At 40.1% G+C, this 13,545-nt stretch overlaps 1 protein-coding gene across 1 annotated transcript in view; it reads left to right on the top strand.

The window, feature by feature from the left end:
- Nucleotides 1-13,002, top strand: part of itgav (integrin, alpha V) — a 55,321-nt gene extending 42,319 nt beyond the window's left edge. The window contains exons 20-32 of the mRNA XM_012882756.3: nucleotides 1,372-1,509; nucleotides 1,852-1,919; nucleotides 2,019-2,163; nucleotides 2,675-2,767; nucleotides 3,736-3,815; nucleotides 6,116-6,196; nucleotides 6,411-6,516; nucleotides 6,884-7,042; nucleotides 10,346-10,477; nucleotides 10,688-10,801; nucleotides 10,974-11,081; nucleotides 11,554-11,673; nucleotides 12,514-13,002. Coding sequence (XP_012738210.2) covers nucleotides 1,372-1,509; nucleotides 1,852-1,919; nucleotides 2,019-2,163; nucleotides 2,675-2,767; nucleotides 3,736-3,815; nucleotides 6,116-6,196; nucleotides 6,411-6,516; nucleotides 6,884-7,042; nucleotides 10,346-10,477; nucleotides 10,688-10,801; nucleotides 10,974-11,081; nucleotides 11,554-11,673; nucleotides 12,514-12,606 — 1,437 coding nt within the window. The 3' untranslated portion in view covers nucleotides 12,607-13,002. The remainder of the gene's footprint in view (nucleotides 1-1,371; nucleotides 1,510-1,851; nucleotides 1,920-2,018; nucleotides 2,164-2,674; nucleotides 2,768-3,735; nucleotides 3,816-6,115; nucleotides 6,197-6,410; nucleotides 6,517-6,883; nucleotides 7,043-10,345; nucleotides 10,478-10,687; nucleotides 10,802-10,973; nucleotides 11,082-11,553; nucleotides 11,674-12,513) is intronic.
- Nucleotides 13,003-13,545: the final 543 nt, after the last annotated feature.

Here is a 13,545-nt window from a genome sequence, read left to right as displayed (position 1 = left end):
TGTTCATTTGTCCAGTATTCCTACTATCAGCCTTTCATCTCTTAACCTGACGCCGCCAGATAGATTTGCTTCGCATATCCATCTGGAAACCTTCCGTTGAAGTAATTTTGGGAAGGGGCGAAAATACTGGTTAGCTGATTGGCCTATGTTGGTGATAGACGGGCCAAATAAACCAATCAGATCAACGAAGCATATGACGTACTCGTCAACATGCTTTGTCGTCGCTCGTAACAGAGCGACGACGAAAACACAACCACAAGCCAAGCTACTCTTGCTGCTGCAGGTAAAGGCTCGTTAGCTCAGCAAAGAAACACTCTGTAATTCCAATAAAACTTGCTCGATAGCCACGCTAACGCTAGTTTCATCGGCTGAAGCCGCCATGTTCTTTAGACTGAACTGTCGCGCTTCTCGTTGCGTCACACCTCAACCCACCTCAAAGCCAACGCTGATTGGACGTTCGTTTGGAGAACTGCTCCAAATTTTCTTTAACGGAAAGTAGCCAGACTGATCTGCGAGTGAAACCTTGAAAGCTCGCGAGATCAGGATGGTCTCACGAGGCTATTCATCTCTGTCCTCCGCCCACGTTTCATCCATCCATCATGCATCTGTGTGTTTATGCATCCAGCCATCCTCTTCTTCAGTTTCTTTTTTTTGCAGGTTCCATAATGTAAAGTCGGACGTCTGTAGGAATATTTGATTTCGCATTGAAGGGTTGTATAACATAATTAAAGATTTGGCTGAATTTGAGTCTTAAAAAGTAGCCAACAATGTCATATATTTGCAGGAACTGTTTTAACATGAATAGGTTTTCCAATGTAAGTTCTGGTGCCGTGCTGATTGGGGGATCCTGTCTTTTTACATGTTTATGCATGTTTACACTATTTATGCAGCGATTCAGCACATATAAGGACACTGAGGACTTTGTGACTGAAAAAAGCCGACTGATGGCAGGAAGTTGACTCCAAACATCTTGCATTACTTCAGTCTCCCTTTACCTCTTACATTCTGGTCCCACCGAAAAATATTTATTTGACCTTTTATTACTCCAGCCCTTCAATCAACTGTGTGATTCCTTATTTGCACACAGAGAATGAGTAAAGATATTACAGAATTATTACAGATTACATCAATGTTCAGCTATGTGAAGTGCCCTGAATTACTGTTCATACTCCTTGGATTTTATAGGATAGAGCAAAACAAAGTAGCACAAAATTTATGAAGTGAAATGAGAAGTTCTTTTTTTTTTTTTTTTTTAAACAAAACACTAAAAAGTAAGTTTTTTTTTTTTGTAGCCCAATGTGTTAAAATCTCATCTCCTGAACCTTTTTCCAATGTTAAAGCACATCTAATTCCCTTGTCCTCATGGTCCAGGATGACCGCGAGTTTCGAGATAAGATCACTCCCATCTCTGTGATCATGGAGTACAGTCTGGACTACCAGCTGGCGGCAGATCGGACCGGACTGCTGCCCATAGTCAATGCCGGGGCACCAAAAAACGCCACCAAGCAGGTACGCCCACGGTGGGCTGAGTGTGGGGGGGCAGGTCTCTGTTGCTGCAGTGCCCAGCCAAAACTTAAATACACACCATGGGAGCATGGAGCTCTACTAAAGTCACAATGTTGGTTGTTAGGGCAGCTTGTTCTATTGTTACCTGATCCATTTAGATCTATAGATAAAAGATACTAGAAAAAACAGTTAATCTGACAAGTGGCTCTTGAAGGTCTTGATCTGCTTTCACTCAGACTGCAGACCAGGCTGGTTAGATTAGCAGGAACTGGCTGATTAATGTCTTGGCTTTTACCAAACTATTTTGTTGTCTCTTAGCGTCTTCTTTTCTGTATCTTTTGTCAGGCTCACATTCTGTTGGATTGTGGCGATGACAACATCTGTAAACCTGACCTCAGGTTGAATGTGAAAAGGTTGGTGGAACAAAGTCAACAAATGGAGCCATTGACGAACAGATAGTGGTATTAAAGAGGTAGAGGTTATAACGGCTTGTGTCCTGTGACTGGCCTCAGCGGCCGTGAGCAGATCTACATCGGAGACGACAACGCTCTCACCCTGGAGGTCACAGCTGAGAATAAGGGCGAGGGGGCGTACGAGGCCGAGCTCCACATCTACCCCCCTCAGCAGGCCGACTTTACCGAGGTTGTTCGCCGTCAGGTAAACCTGTTACATACTTTCTGAATATCAGTTTTCCATCCAAAATGATCTCTAGAAATCAACAAAAACTTGGAAAATAACGTGTTTGCTCAAAAACAAATGGTGATTTTTAATTGATAACTGCCAATAAATTACGGACCAGAGAGGATTCCCCTGCAGCTGCTTGTGAAATAAATGCTGCTCCATATTGGCTTCACCCAAAGATCATGTGACCCTTCATTGTCACTGAACAGCGGCTTAAAACTGGCTTTTAACCCGGTTTAGGATGATGGCTTCTGTGTTTTTGTTTTCTTTCTCTTTTTATCTGCTCTCTCGCTTACTTGTTTTATTATGTTTTTGCTCGTATTGCTTTTAGTTTATAATATTTGTATACATATTTTTTTGAATTGGTGGCTTTTTAGAGTGTGTACAACACTTGGGCCAAGTGAGTTGTATTTTAAAATGCTATACAGAGAAGGTTGAGTTGAAAGTTATGATGTGGAGACGATCCATTCTGATCGGGTTTCCACAGAACCTCTCCAGGCTTTCCTGCGCCTACAAGAAGGAGAATGAGACCAAGATGGTGGTGTGTGACCTGGGAAACCCCATGAAGCGAGACACTAAGGTGAGTTAAAGGGAACACTTTACATGTCTGACAGGATAAAACTTAAGGTTTACAGAGGGAATTGTTTATAGTGCCTTGGAAAAGTTTTCATCTTCTTTAACCTTTTGTCACATTACGACCACAAACTTCAATGCACTGTGTTGGGATTTTATGTGATTGACCAACATAAAGTAGAGCGTTGTTGAGAAGTGGAAGGAAAATGATTCATTACTTTCAACATTGTTTACCAGTGGAGCTGCTGTAGGACTGGGGTAATATGGTGATAAGGGGGTTTTGGAAATAATGAGAGCAGCTGCATTCTGAGCCACTTGAAGCTTAAGGAGCTATTTGTAAGGAAGGCCAAAGAGAAATGAGAGTTACAGTAATCGATGCACGAGGTGACAAGGCCATGGACAAGAACTGATGCTGAGTGCGGGTACAGGGAGAGACGAAGACGATTAATATTCCAGAAATTACAATATGCAGACTGGGTGATGCTGTTGATGTGAGAGGTGAACGATATTGAGGATACTATTGAGAATGTAGAGAAGAAAGCGTTTGCTTAAGAATTGCCGTATGAATTTTTCTTTGATGGTCTCCTTCACATGAACATTTGAAAGAAGGTGCTTTGGTCAAATCAGACTAAAATTGCACAAAAGGTGATTTTACAAGCTAATGATTCACAGGACCTGAATACAAATGCACACCAACCTGAACACCATGCGTCATTTTTCTTCAGCTTCACAATTTCTTTTCTTTCCGTTGGTCTGTCGCTTAAAATCCCAATAAATGACACTGATGTTTGTGGTGGTAAAGTAACTAAAAGGTGCACTGGGTGTGAATACTTCTGCAAGTCACTCTTTATGAGGATCAAATTGTTTGAGATCTTGTGGCAATATCAAACATATCTGCCTGCTCTTTCTGAAATGTTTTATTTCCTGCTCTCTCATTGGTCCTTGGCTGGCCTTTTCTGCTGTTTCATTGGCCAGATCGTGGCAGAGCTGAAATTCAGCGTGCACCAGCTATCAGAGGACGACACTGAAATCAAATTTGACCTTCAGATAGTCAGGTATGGCTGCTCACCTCCTCAACAGGATGCTTGTTGTTTTGACTGAAATGAATGCAGCGCCACCTGCTGGCCGCAGCCCATATGGGCTTCATGTTATGGGGCAAAGCTGTTACATTTAAGGGCCAAGTCATTTTGCTCTCATTTGCAAGCAGTAGGAAACATAAAAAAAGAGAATTTAATTGCGACGGAAGATAGAAAAATATGAAAGAAACACCTTAAGATAGAAATGCAATAGTCCTGAGCTTTTTCCACTAAGTTTTGTATCTGTTTACATTTTTTTCCCCTCCATACAACTATTGGTTATGCTAGATGTGTCTCTATTGGGCAGATTGTCCCTTTTTATAGATTTATCCCAACCTGTAGATGAATGAAGGAACGTGTTTTGCCTCACAGAACAGAACCCTGTGTGGGAAGCTCTAACCCAACTATAACCCAACAAGCTACTCAGTAGAAAGCTGACTGCATTAGTTAAAGCTACGCCTTTCTCTCTTCAGGCTCATCTAAATGACAAAAAGCCTGAACGTGAAGGAGGCAGCTAGCGCATTCCCCGGCGTCCGCCTGCATGTTTGTGTTTCTGTGGGGAGAGAGCAGTGGGGGAGGGGGGGGAGGGGATGGAGACAGAACTATGTTAATGAGAGGTTTCAGCAACTTCGGGTTCACTCCTCCGTTCTCTGCTGTTCTTACTGTAAGGAACATTTACTTGATTTTTAGATGCCTCTTTGTGCGATCACCTCTTGAGAAATGTACATGGAGTAACGAACAAACACCGGGATCATTTATTAAGCTATCAGAAGCAACATTAATGTGATCGAATGTGTCCTTTTGCAATTCAGAGATCATTATTTTATTCCATTATTCCATCTTCTTTTCAGTAAACGATTTGACATATAAATATAAGATAATCCTAAAGGTGCCTTACAGAGGTACTCGTACCCTTTGACCTTTTCCACATTTTGTCACATTGCAACCTCACGCTTTACTGTGTTTTATTAGGATTTTATTTGATAGACAAACATAAAGTAGGAAGGAAAAGAAAGATGGTTCTCAATGTTTTTAATAACTAACAATCTGAAAAGTGTGGCTTGTGTTTGTATTAGGGTTGTTAAAATAATCAATGTCTAGATATAATCGATAAAAAAAAATTAATTATTCAGATATACACATTTACAGTGAGCTGCTGCTGGATGCTTCAAATCCACTAACCTGTTGAATACAGCCAGAAAAGACGTAGTAAACGTCTTGGACGACACACGCTAAAGTTATTTGTTTAAATATTAACTTTGTGGAAACAGGCAAGCCAGTAACGAGGTTCAGTCGGTCTGAACTCCTCCGTGGAGATGCGCTTTCTAGACGCACAGCTGTGTTGCCCCATGCAACAATCCGTTTTGCTGCGCTACGAGTTCATCAACAGACCGCTTAGTCAGCTAATAAATGCTGAAGCCACAAAACTATTTGGTGTGGACTGGATAAAAGGAGTTTTTCCACAGCACTTTTTCGACGTTTAGCTCAGATTTTCCATTGTATTTAGATCTGGACTTTGACTGGGCCATTCTAACTCATGGAAGTGGTTGGAGCAAAACCATTTCATTGTTACTCCGTCTTTTGTTGCCTCTAACAGGTTGGCAGTGGGTGATAACGATGTCTTTTTTTTTTTTCTTTTTTCTTTTACATTTACTTGCCACACTGATATAGACATTTAATGTTTATGAATAACATTTTCATGTCGGTGCATCCCATCACTGTTGACATTAGCAACAATGTTTTCTATTTTCCCACTATTCAAATACTTGAAATATTTTTCGATTTGAAGCTTCAGTATTTTCTGCATCACATCCAGAGGTTTAATGTGTGTTTTTTTTTTCAGTTACTGTACTTCTATTAAAATATTTCTACAGTCTTATTCCGGGTTACTCCACAGCTGATGTGAAAGGAATGATCATTTTGAAAAACCATCTTGCCCAAAAATCCTTAACCCCTTCTCAATAATCATTGAAAAAAAGCTATTTTGGCATTACAGTGGTTAATCACTTCTTGCACTTATTACCCAGCCTTTTACCCTTTGTCCTCCTGTGTATTGATGGTTAATTTTTAGTAAGGACCTCTTAGTCTTTTTAATGGCCGGGCCACTTCAGAACATCACTATTACCTCCAGTCAGAGCAAACGTATAGGTCAAATTAGACAGATTACTCTAGAATGAGTCTTCCAGTGGTAAGAAGCAGCTGGATATCGTTTAACTGTGCCTGAATTTATAGTATGTTGTTTTTATTCATGAAAGTGACCACAGTCATTTGCGTTTCAGCTCTAACCTGTTTGAAAACACAAGTCCTCTAGTGTCCAGCGTCACACAACTGGCCATCCTCTCCAAAGTCTCCATCAGAGGGTAATACATACATTTTAAACACCACAGCTTCTAAATGTCTCATAATTTGATCTTTTGTCATATTTTTACGATGTAAATGTTGAAAGTACTGTAGAAAGAGAACCAGATAACTGGGTCCCCTATGTTGTTACCAACTTTTTGTCCTCGCCCATGGTTCTGGACAACAGCAGCTCTGGATGTATCCATGGAACCTGTATGTGTGTTGTTTCCCCAGGTCATCGTCTCCTGCTCAGGTGCTGTTGCCCATCGCCAACTGGAAGCCCAAAAACCCTCCGGTGGTCGGAGACGACCTCGGGCCGCAGATCTTGCACATCTATGAGGTACAGGTATCTTAAATGCAGATATACAGCAGATAACTACAGTCATATAAAATTAAATCTCTTTTTATTACATTCCTCATACTTTCTTTGCTTTAAATGATCAGCAACACACACTTACTCCTGGGAAAATGAGTATAGAAGATGGACTTTTCAGTTCCAACAGAAACTGATCAGTACAGCTCCTTTGGATATCAGTATAAACCTTTTTTTTACGTGCTCTTGTTTCATATGTACCTAACAAAAGAAGTCTTTGCTTTGCTATTTCTTTCAGTTTGCGCTTAGCCATCATAGTCTAGTGTTTACACAACTTTTCTTTTTTATTATTTCAGCTTGACAGATAAATCCTAACAGAGTTTTGCTCTTTCAGCTCGTGAACAACGGGCCCAGTACGTTCAGTAAGGCATCACTAGACGTCGACTGGCCGTACCGCTTTGGGAACGGCTCTCTGCTCTACGTCGTCAACTTTGACACTGATGGACCCATCAACTGCACCACAGATGTGGAGATCAACCCCCTCAATCTCTCGGTAAGATGCATAAAGCTACTTAAAGACGAGATAAGCACACTGTGCAATTCTTTGATTTTTGTCTGCTTTTAAATATACTTAGAAGCAAACGCATCTCAATAAATTACAATGTGCTACATTTAAAGCATTTATGTCAGTACAATGGCTTGCAAAAGAATTCACACACCTTGAACTTTTCCACATTTTGTCACATTACAACCATAAGCATGAATTTATTTTTTTAATGCGATTCTACCTCCAGGTGCTAGGGGTCGCTGTAGCGATCAGTCACTAAAATCGGTTAGTCCTAAAGTTAACCAAACGCCTTTAAATCAACATTAATATTCCATATTAATGTGGTAATAAGGCTCACAGCACTACCAAATGACAGTGGAGCGAAACAACCAAGCCTTATGCTTTAAAACAAGCTCCTTTGAAAGTCTGGAACCGGATGTAACCAGGAGCTAAATAGCATTTTGGCTAGCGGATTTTCGGTGCTGACTTTAAAAGCTTCGGCCTTTTTTTTAGTCATAATGAGTGAGCCGGATAACGTAAACATTAATGTCCCATCAATGTATGAAACCCTCTGTGGAGATAACATTTGTTATAACCACAAAAACACACTCGACAATGACATGGTACCGAATGCTAGCGATGAGCTATGTCCGTTAGCTCTTTCATTGTTTTAACCACCATGCACAATGCATTGCATAAACATTTCCCAATGACCATGTAACCTTTCCCTTTGGCTCTCTCTGTCCAACCTGTCGGTGCCTCGTGTGAGTTCGGTCCACTTTGGCCATCCAAGGAAGGAGCACTGAAAAGCAGGGGAAATCGTTGATCTGTTCAGCAGCAGACTGGCCTGGGGCACCGCAGCTATGAGCATGTACATTGTACATGTTCAAAATAAACACACCCATGGTGTGATGGCATAACAGTCGTTATGGAAGAGTAGTAGGAAGAAAGCCATTGTTGAAGGAAAACTATAAGAAGTCCCTTCTACAGTTTGCCAGAAGCCATGTTGAAGTTTTTTTGCTAAAATGCAAAACGCTGTGCAGCTGAGAACTAACTCCGCACATCACTCTGAACACAACATCCCCACTGTCAAATATGGTAGCAGCATCATGCTATTGGGGGGTGCTTCTCTTCAGCAGGGATAAGAAGGATGGTCAGAGTTGATGGGAAGATGGATGGAGACAAATACAGGACAAGCTTAGAAGAAAACCTGTTGGAGACTGCAAAGGCTGGGGCAGAGGTTCACCTTCCAGCAGGACAACAACCCCAAAACATAAAGCCCAAAACATAAAGCCAGGACTATAAAGGAATGGTTTAAAACAAAACATATTCATGTGTTAGAATGGCCCAGTCAAAGTCCAGATCTAAACCCAATCGATAATCTGTGGAAAAATCTGAAACCTGCTGTTCACAAACGCTCTCCATCTAATCTGACTGAGCTTGAGCTATTTTGCAAAGAAGAATGGTCAAAGTATTGACTCAGGGCTGCTAAATACTTTTGCACAATGCCCTTTTCAGTTTTTTTTAAAATCATGTATAATTTTCTGTCTACTTCACAATTGTATACCACTTTGTGTTGGTCTTTCACATAAAATTCCAATAAAATTTCTGTTATAGAGTATTCACATCCAAGTTGGAGCAAGGGTTTAGGAATTACAGCTCTTTAATATGTAGCTACCTCTTTTTCAAGGGACCAATAGTAATTGGACAATTGACTCAGAAGACTGCAAATAAATAACATAGGCATGGACTCATCCCTCGGTGTGCCATTTGCATTTTGAAGCTGATGCTGTGAAAACACAACATGCGGTCAAAGGAGCTCTCGTGGAAGTGAAACAGACCATCCTGAGGCTGAAAAAAGAAGAAATCCATCAGAGCGATAGCAGAAATGTTAGGAGTGGCCAAATATACAGTTTGGTACATTCTGAGAAAATTGTGAGCTTGGGAACTCAAAGAGGACTGGACGTCCACGGAGGACAACCGTGGTGGATGATGGTCAAATCCTTTCTGTGGTGAAGAAAAGCCCCTTAACAAGATCCACTCAAGTTAAGAACACTCTTCAGGAGTTAAGTGTATCAGTATCTAAGTCTACCATAAAAAGAAGACTTTGTGAAAGTAAATACAAAGGATTCACCACAAGGTGTAAACCAATAATCAGCCTCAAAAATAGAAAGGCCAGAATTGACTTTACCAAAAAACACCTGAAGAAGCCAGCTCAGTTCTGGAAAAGCATTTTTTGGACAGATGAGACTAAGATCAACCTGTACCAGAATGATGGGAAGAAGCTAGTTTGGAGAAGAATTGGAACAGCTCATGATCCAAAGCACACTGCATCTTCTGTAAAACATGGAGGAGCCAGTGTGATGGCATGGGCATGCATGGCTTCCAGTGGCACCGGGTCACTTATTTATTGATGATGTGACAAAGGACAGAAGCAGCCAAATTCTGAAGTGTATAGGGATATACTTTCTCAGATATAGACAAATGCAGCAAAGTTAATTGTACTTCACAGTACAGATGGACAATAATCCAAAAGCAACACAAGAGTTTCTTAAAGCAAAGAGGTGGAATATTCTGCAATGGCCGAATCAAACACCAGACCTCAACCCAATCGAGCCTGCAGTTCATTTGCTCAGGACAAAAGTTAAGGCAGAAAGACCCACAAACGAGCACCAACTGAAGACAGCTGCAGTAAAGGCCTGGCAAAGCATCACTAAGGAGGAAACCCAGCATTTGGTGATGTCCATGGGTTCCAGACTTCAGAAAGTCATTGCCTGCAAAGGATTCTCAACAAAATATCGAAAAGTAACATTTTACCTAGGGTTGTGTATATTTGTCCAACTACTTTTGAGCCCCTGAAATGAGGAGCATTTGTAAAAAAAAAAAAAAAAAAAAAAATTGCTACAATTCCTACATGTTTAATCATATATTTTTGTTCAACCCCTTGAATTAAACCTTAAAAGTCTGCACTTCAATTACATTGTAGTTTTTTTCACTTAAAATCCAATGTGGTGGAATGCAGAGCCCAAATCATGAAAATTGTCCAAATATTTCTGGACCTAACTGTATGTACGAGTTTCACGTCTTAAATTGAATTACCTAAATATATGCACTTTTATAGGATTATATATCTTATAGAGATGTAACTGTATTTGTTTACTACCCATAGAAGCTAAAAACACTCTGAACTTGTATTGATTTTAGCTTAAACTCACTCTGCATTTAGTTTAGGTTACAGAGCCAGATGTTGACTGATGCTGATCGTCATTCCCCTTAAATTGACAGTCCTAACTTTGCTTTGTGTGTCAGAACCCATTGCCATCACAGAAGAACACCAGCGTTGGTCCGCCTAGAGAGCGAGAGACAGAGGGATTTGGCAAAAGTCGTGTGAGAAAGAGAGACCTGGAAGCCAGAGAGACACAAAGCGACCTCCAAACATTGGTATGCACACACAGACATGTTAATGGAGCTTTTACGTAGCATACTCTGTATTTATTCACTCTATTCTATTTCTGATGGTATATTCTTAATACCTCATTACAAAATGAGAACCATCTTTTTAACTTCTCTCTCATTCCAAGTCTCTGAAATTTATATGATATGCTAAATTATAATTTTATTTTAGCTTTACCTGACTGTCTGCTTGTTTAGGACTGCCAAACAGCGACGTGTCTGAGGGTGAGATGTCAAGTCGGTCGTCTGGAGAGAAAAAAGAACGCCATTCTATTCATCTACTCTAGACTGGATGTCAATAACTTCCTCAGGGTAAAACAAACTAAAACAACTTTTAAAACTGCTTATCACAATCAACATCACAATGTCTTTTGATTATACGCTTTTTCCACAGATTTTTTTAATGTACTTTGGTTTTCAAAGTTTAATATTTGTTTTTACAATATGCTGCATCGTTGGCTTTATCTTCTTTACTTTTCCCCAGGCTGAGAATCAGAATCGATCCTATGTGGTTCGCTCCACAGCCTCGTTTAGCGTCATTGAGATGCCGTATAAGAATCTGAAGACCGAGCTACCCTCCAACTCCACCACAGTGAGTTCAATAAAAACACACAGTCATCAGCATACAGTTTAACAGTATTGGCATTTTCTGTGCTCAGGTATAGAAGCGAATCTACTAGCTAATCTCACCATATTGTTTAAAAAGCAAAATACAAATTTTACACTTTATAAAGTGCAAAACATGATATATTTGTTTAAAAAAAAATGATCACAGCTTATTGTGATGGAAATGCCTCTGCTACAATACTGCTATAGATTGAGTAACCTCTTTCAGCATCAGCAGAGTAAAATAACTGATTCCAGAAATATAAGCTCCGGGTCGTAGTCTTTACTTTATCTGTGATGATGTTTTAAGTTGAATTTCTAACCTTAAATTTCTTAAGAGAACTGACAAAACCTGGTGACAGACAATGAGGAACCCAGAAAAAAACTTCCCAAGGAGAACCAAACATTAAACGGGGCTTTTCATCAGATAGAAGTTTATTCCCTGCTTTTGTTTCCAGGTCAGTGTGACAGTGACATGGGTGACGGACACTCCTCAACCGGTACCAGGCTGGGTGGTGGCCCTGGCTGTACTCGCAGGACTGCTACTGCTGGCTTTGCTCATCTTCATTATGTACAAGGTGAAACTGCTTTAAAGATTTCAAATAATATACAGAAATGCATCTAACAAATGTCTTATTTTTACTGCATATCATCACAGCGTTTGACACAGTTGAGCATAAAATACTTCTTTATAGACTAGAAAAATGGTTGTCACCATCTGGTTCTGTGATAGCTTGGTTTCGCATTATTTGTCAGACCAGAAATACTTTGTGCCATTTCACAAGTATGAACTAACAAAGATCAGATGTGGGTTCCTCAAGGCTCTGTTCTCTGGCCACTGTTATTCCACATCTATGGTCCCTCAGTTTATGGAGCAGCATCTTCTGTCGTACATATTCTGATTACATAAAGTTTTATATTTGTCACCAGAGGACCAGGGCCCTTTACAGTCACTGAGTCGATGTGTCCATAATATCAATGTTAATCTGAATTCCCTTCTACTTCATACATAAAGGACACAGTTGTTTTGGTCCTAAAAATACAAGGTTAGAAATGAGCCAAAGAGCCACGAAGAAATTATTAGAAAACTAATTTTTAAAGCTCTTTGCCCAGAGTTCAAATGTTATTTTATCAGTTCAGTTTTATCATGTCATGATTGTGTTTTAAATTAGCATTTTAATGTTTTTTTCTGGGTGTAATGCTTATAATTAGCTACTTTTCTTTTTAAAATGTAATTGTTTTTTGTAATTTTCTCTACCTCCACTCCATTATTTTACATTCCTGCATGGGACTTGGAGTTGACATGTGTATAAATCGTGCTAATACCTCAGGCGCTTTGTTTTGTTAGTGTAACAAAGTGTGAATGTTTCCTTTAAAATTGGTGCAATATTAATAATTTGGCTACTTTTTCTTCTCAGTTGGGTTTCTTTAAGCGAGTACGCCCCCCACAGGAGGACTGCACTGAGAAGGAGCAGCTGCAGCCGGAGGAGAACGGCAACACTGACGCTTAGAGGCCTGGATGTAAGATAGAGAAAGTTGAGGAGAGAAGATATCAGGGTAAACCAGCCTCAGAGAGAATCACTGTAATGACTGTTTGGGGGGGGTAGATAACGGTACTTGTTTGGCTTTTATTGTGTTTTTCTGTTTTGTTTTGTTTTAATCATGTTGCATTTGTGCCAAAAGACAAGCTGGAAAACACTGGTCACGGATGAAATCCTCAACGCTCAAATTAGCAGTTTTAGAGTCGGTCGGTATGGGATCATTTCGTCTCTGCATCGATGTGTGCACATCATGTCCACAACACTGAAGCACTTAATTATTTAGCATCAAAAATGGTCATGGTTTAGTTCCCGCTCCATCTCAGTGATCCTTAAACATTTGAACTAACAAGTTTGAAAGAGTGCCAACATGCAGAGGAAGCAGCAGGGAGGTGTTGTCCAGAGGCGTGATGCTTTTCAGAGCAGCGCACGACGGGTTTGGCCTTTCGACAGGTTTGCACATTTCTTCTTCTTTTATTTTTATTTGATCGTAACATGAAACGGTTAATGAGCTGTTTGAGCTTGTGGACACAAAAGTCCAGCACTGCTGATACATTTAAAAAAATGCGTGATCTTTTTGGGTTAGGATAACCAATCTGAGTTTAGTATTTTTATTGCTAAGCCCAGTATCAGTGGTTGGATGAAAAAAGGGGGGAAACAAAAGAGACTAAAAGTAGAACTGGTGTAAATAATTGTGGGTACAGGAGAACCAGCAGTAACTTTACTGTAGTGCTGGGGTCATTTGATCAATTAGGACCAACAACGGCAATAAAAACAGCAATATGAATTAATAAAACAGAGGTGTCTCATTTTAGATGGTTGAATATTTTTGGATACAGAGGATCAGAGTATTGCAGTAATATATTTCCTCTGTGTTTCCTTTCCTGCTTTGTGTGTGTTTGTGTGTGTGTC

The sequence above is a fragment of the Fundulus heteroclitus genome, chromosome 7, assembly GCF_011125445.2.
Source record: "Fundulus heteroclitus isolate FHET01 chromosome 7, MU-UCD_Fhet_4.1, whole genome shotgun sequence".
Classification (NCBI taxonomy): Eukaryota; Metazoa; Chordata; class Actinopteri; order Cyprinodontiformes; family Fundulidae; genus Fundulus; species Fundulus heteroclitus.
The sequence above is the reverse complement of the archived record's forward strand: the minus strand, read 5'-3'. Positions and strand labels throughout refer to the sequence as shown.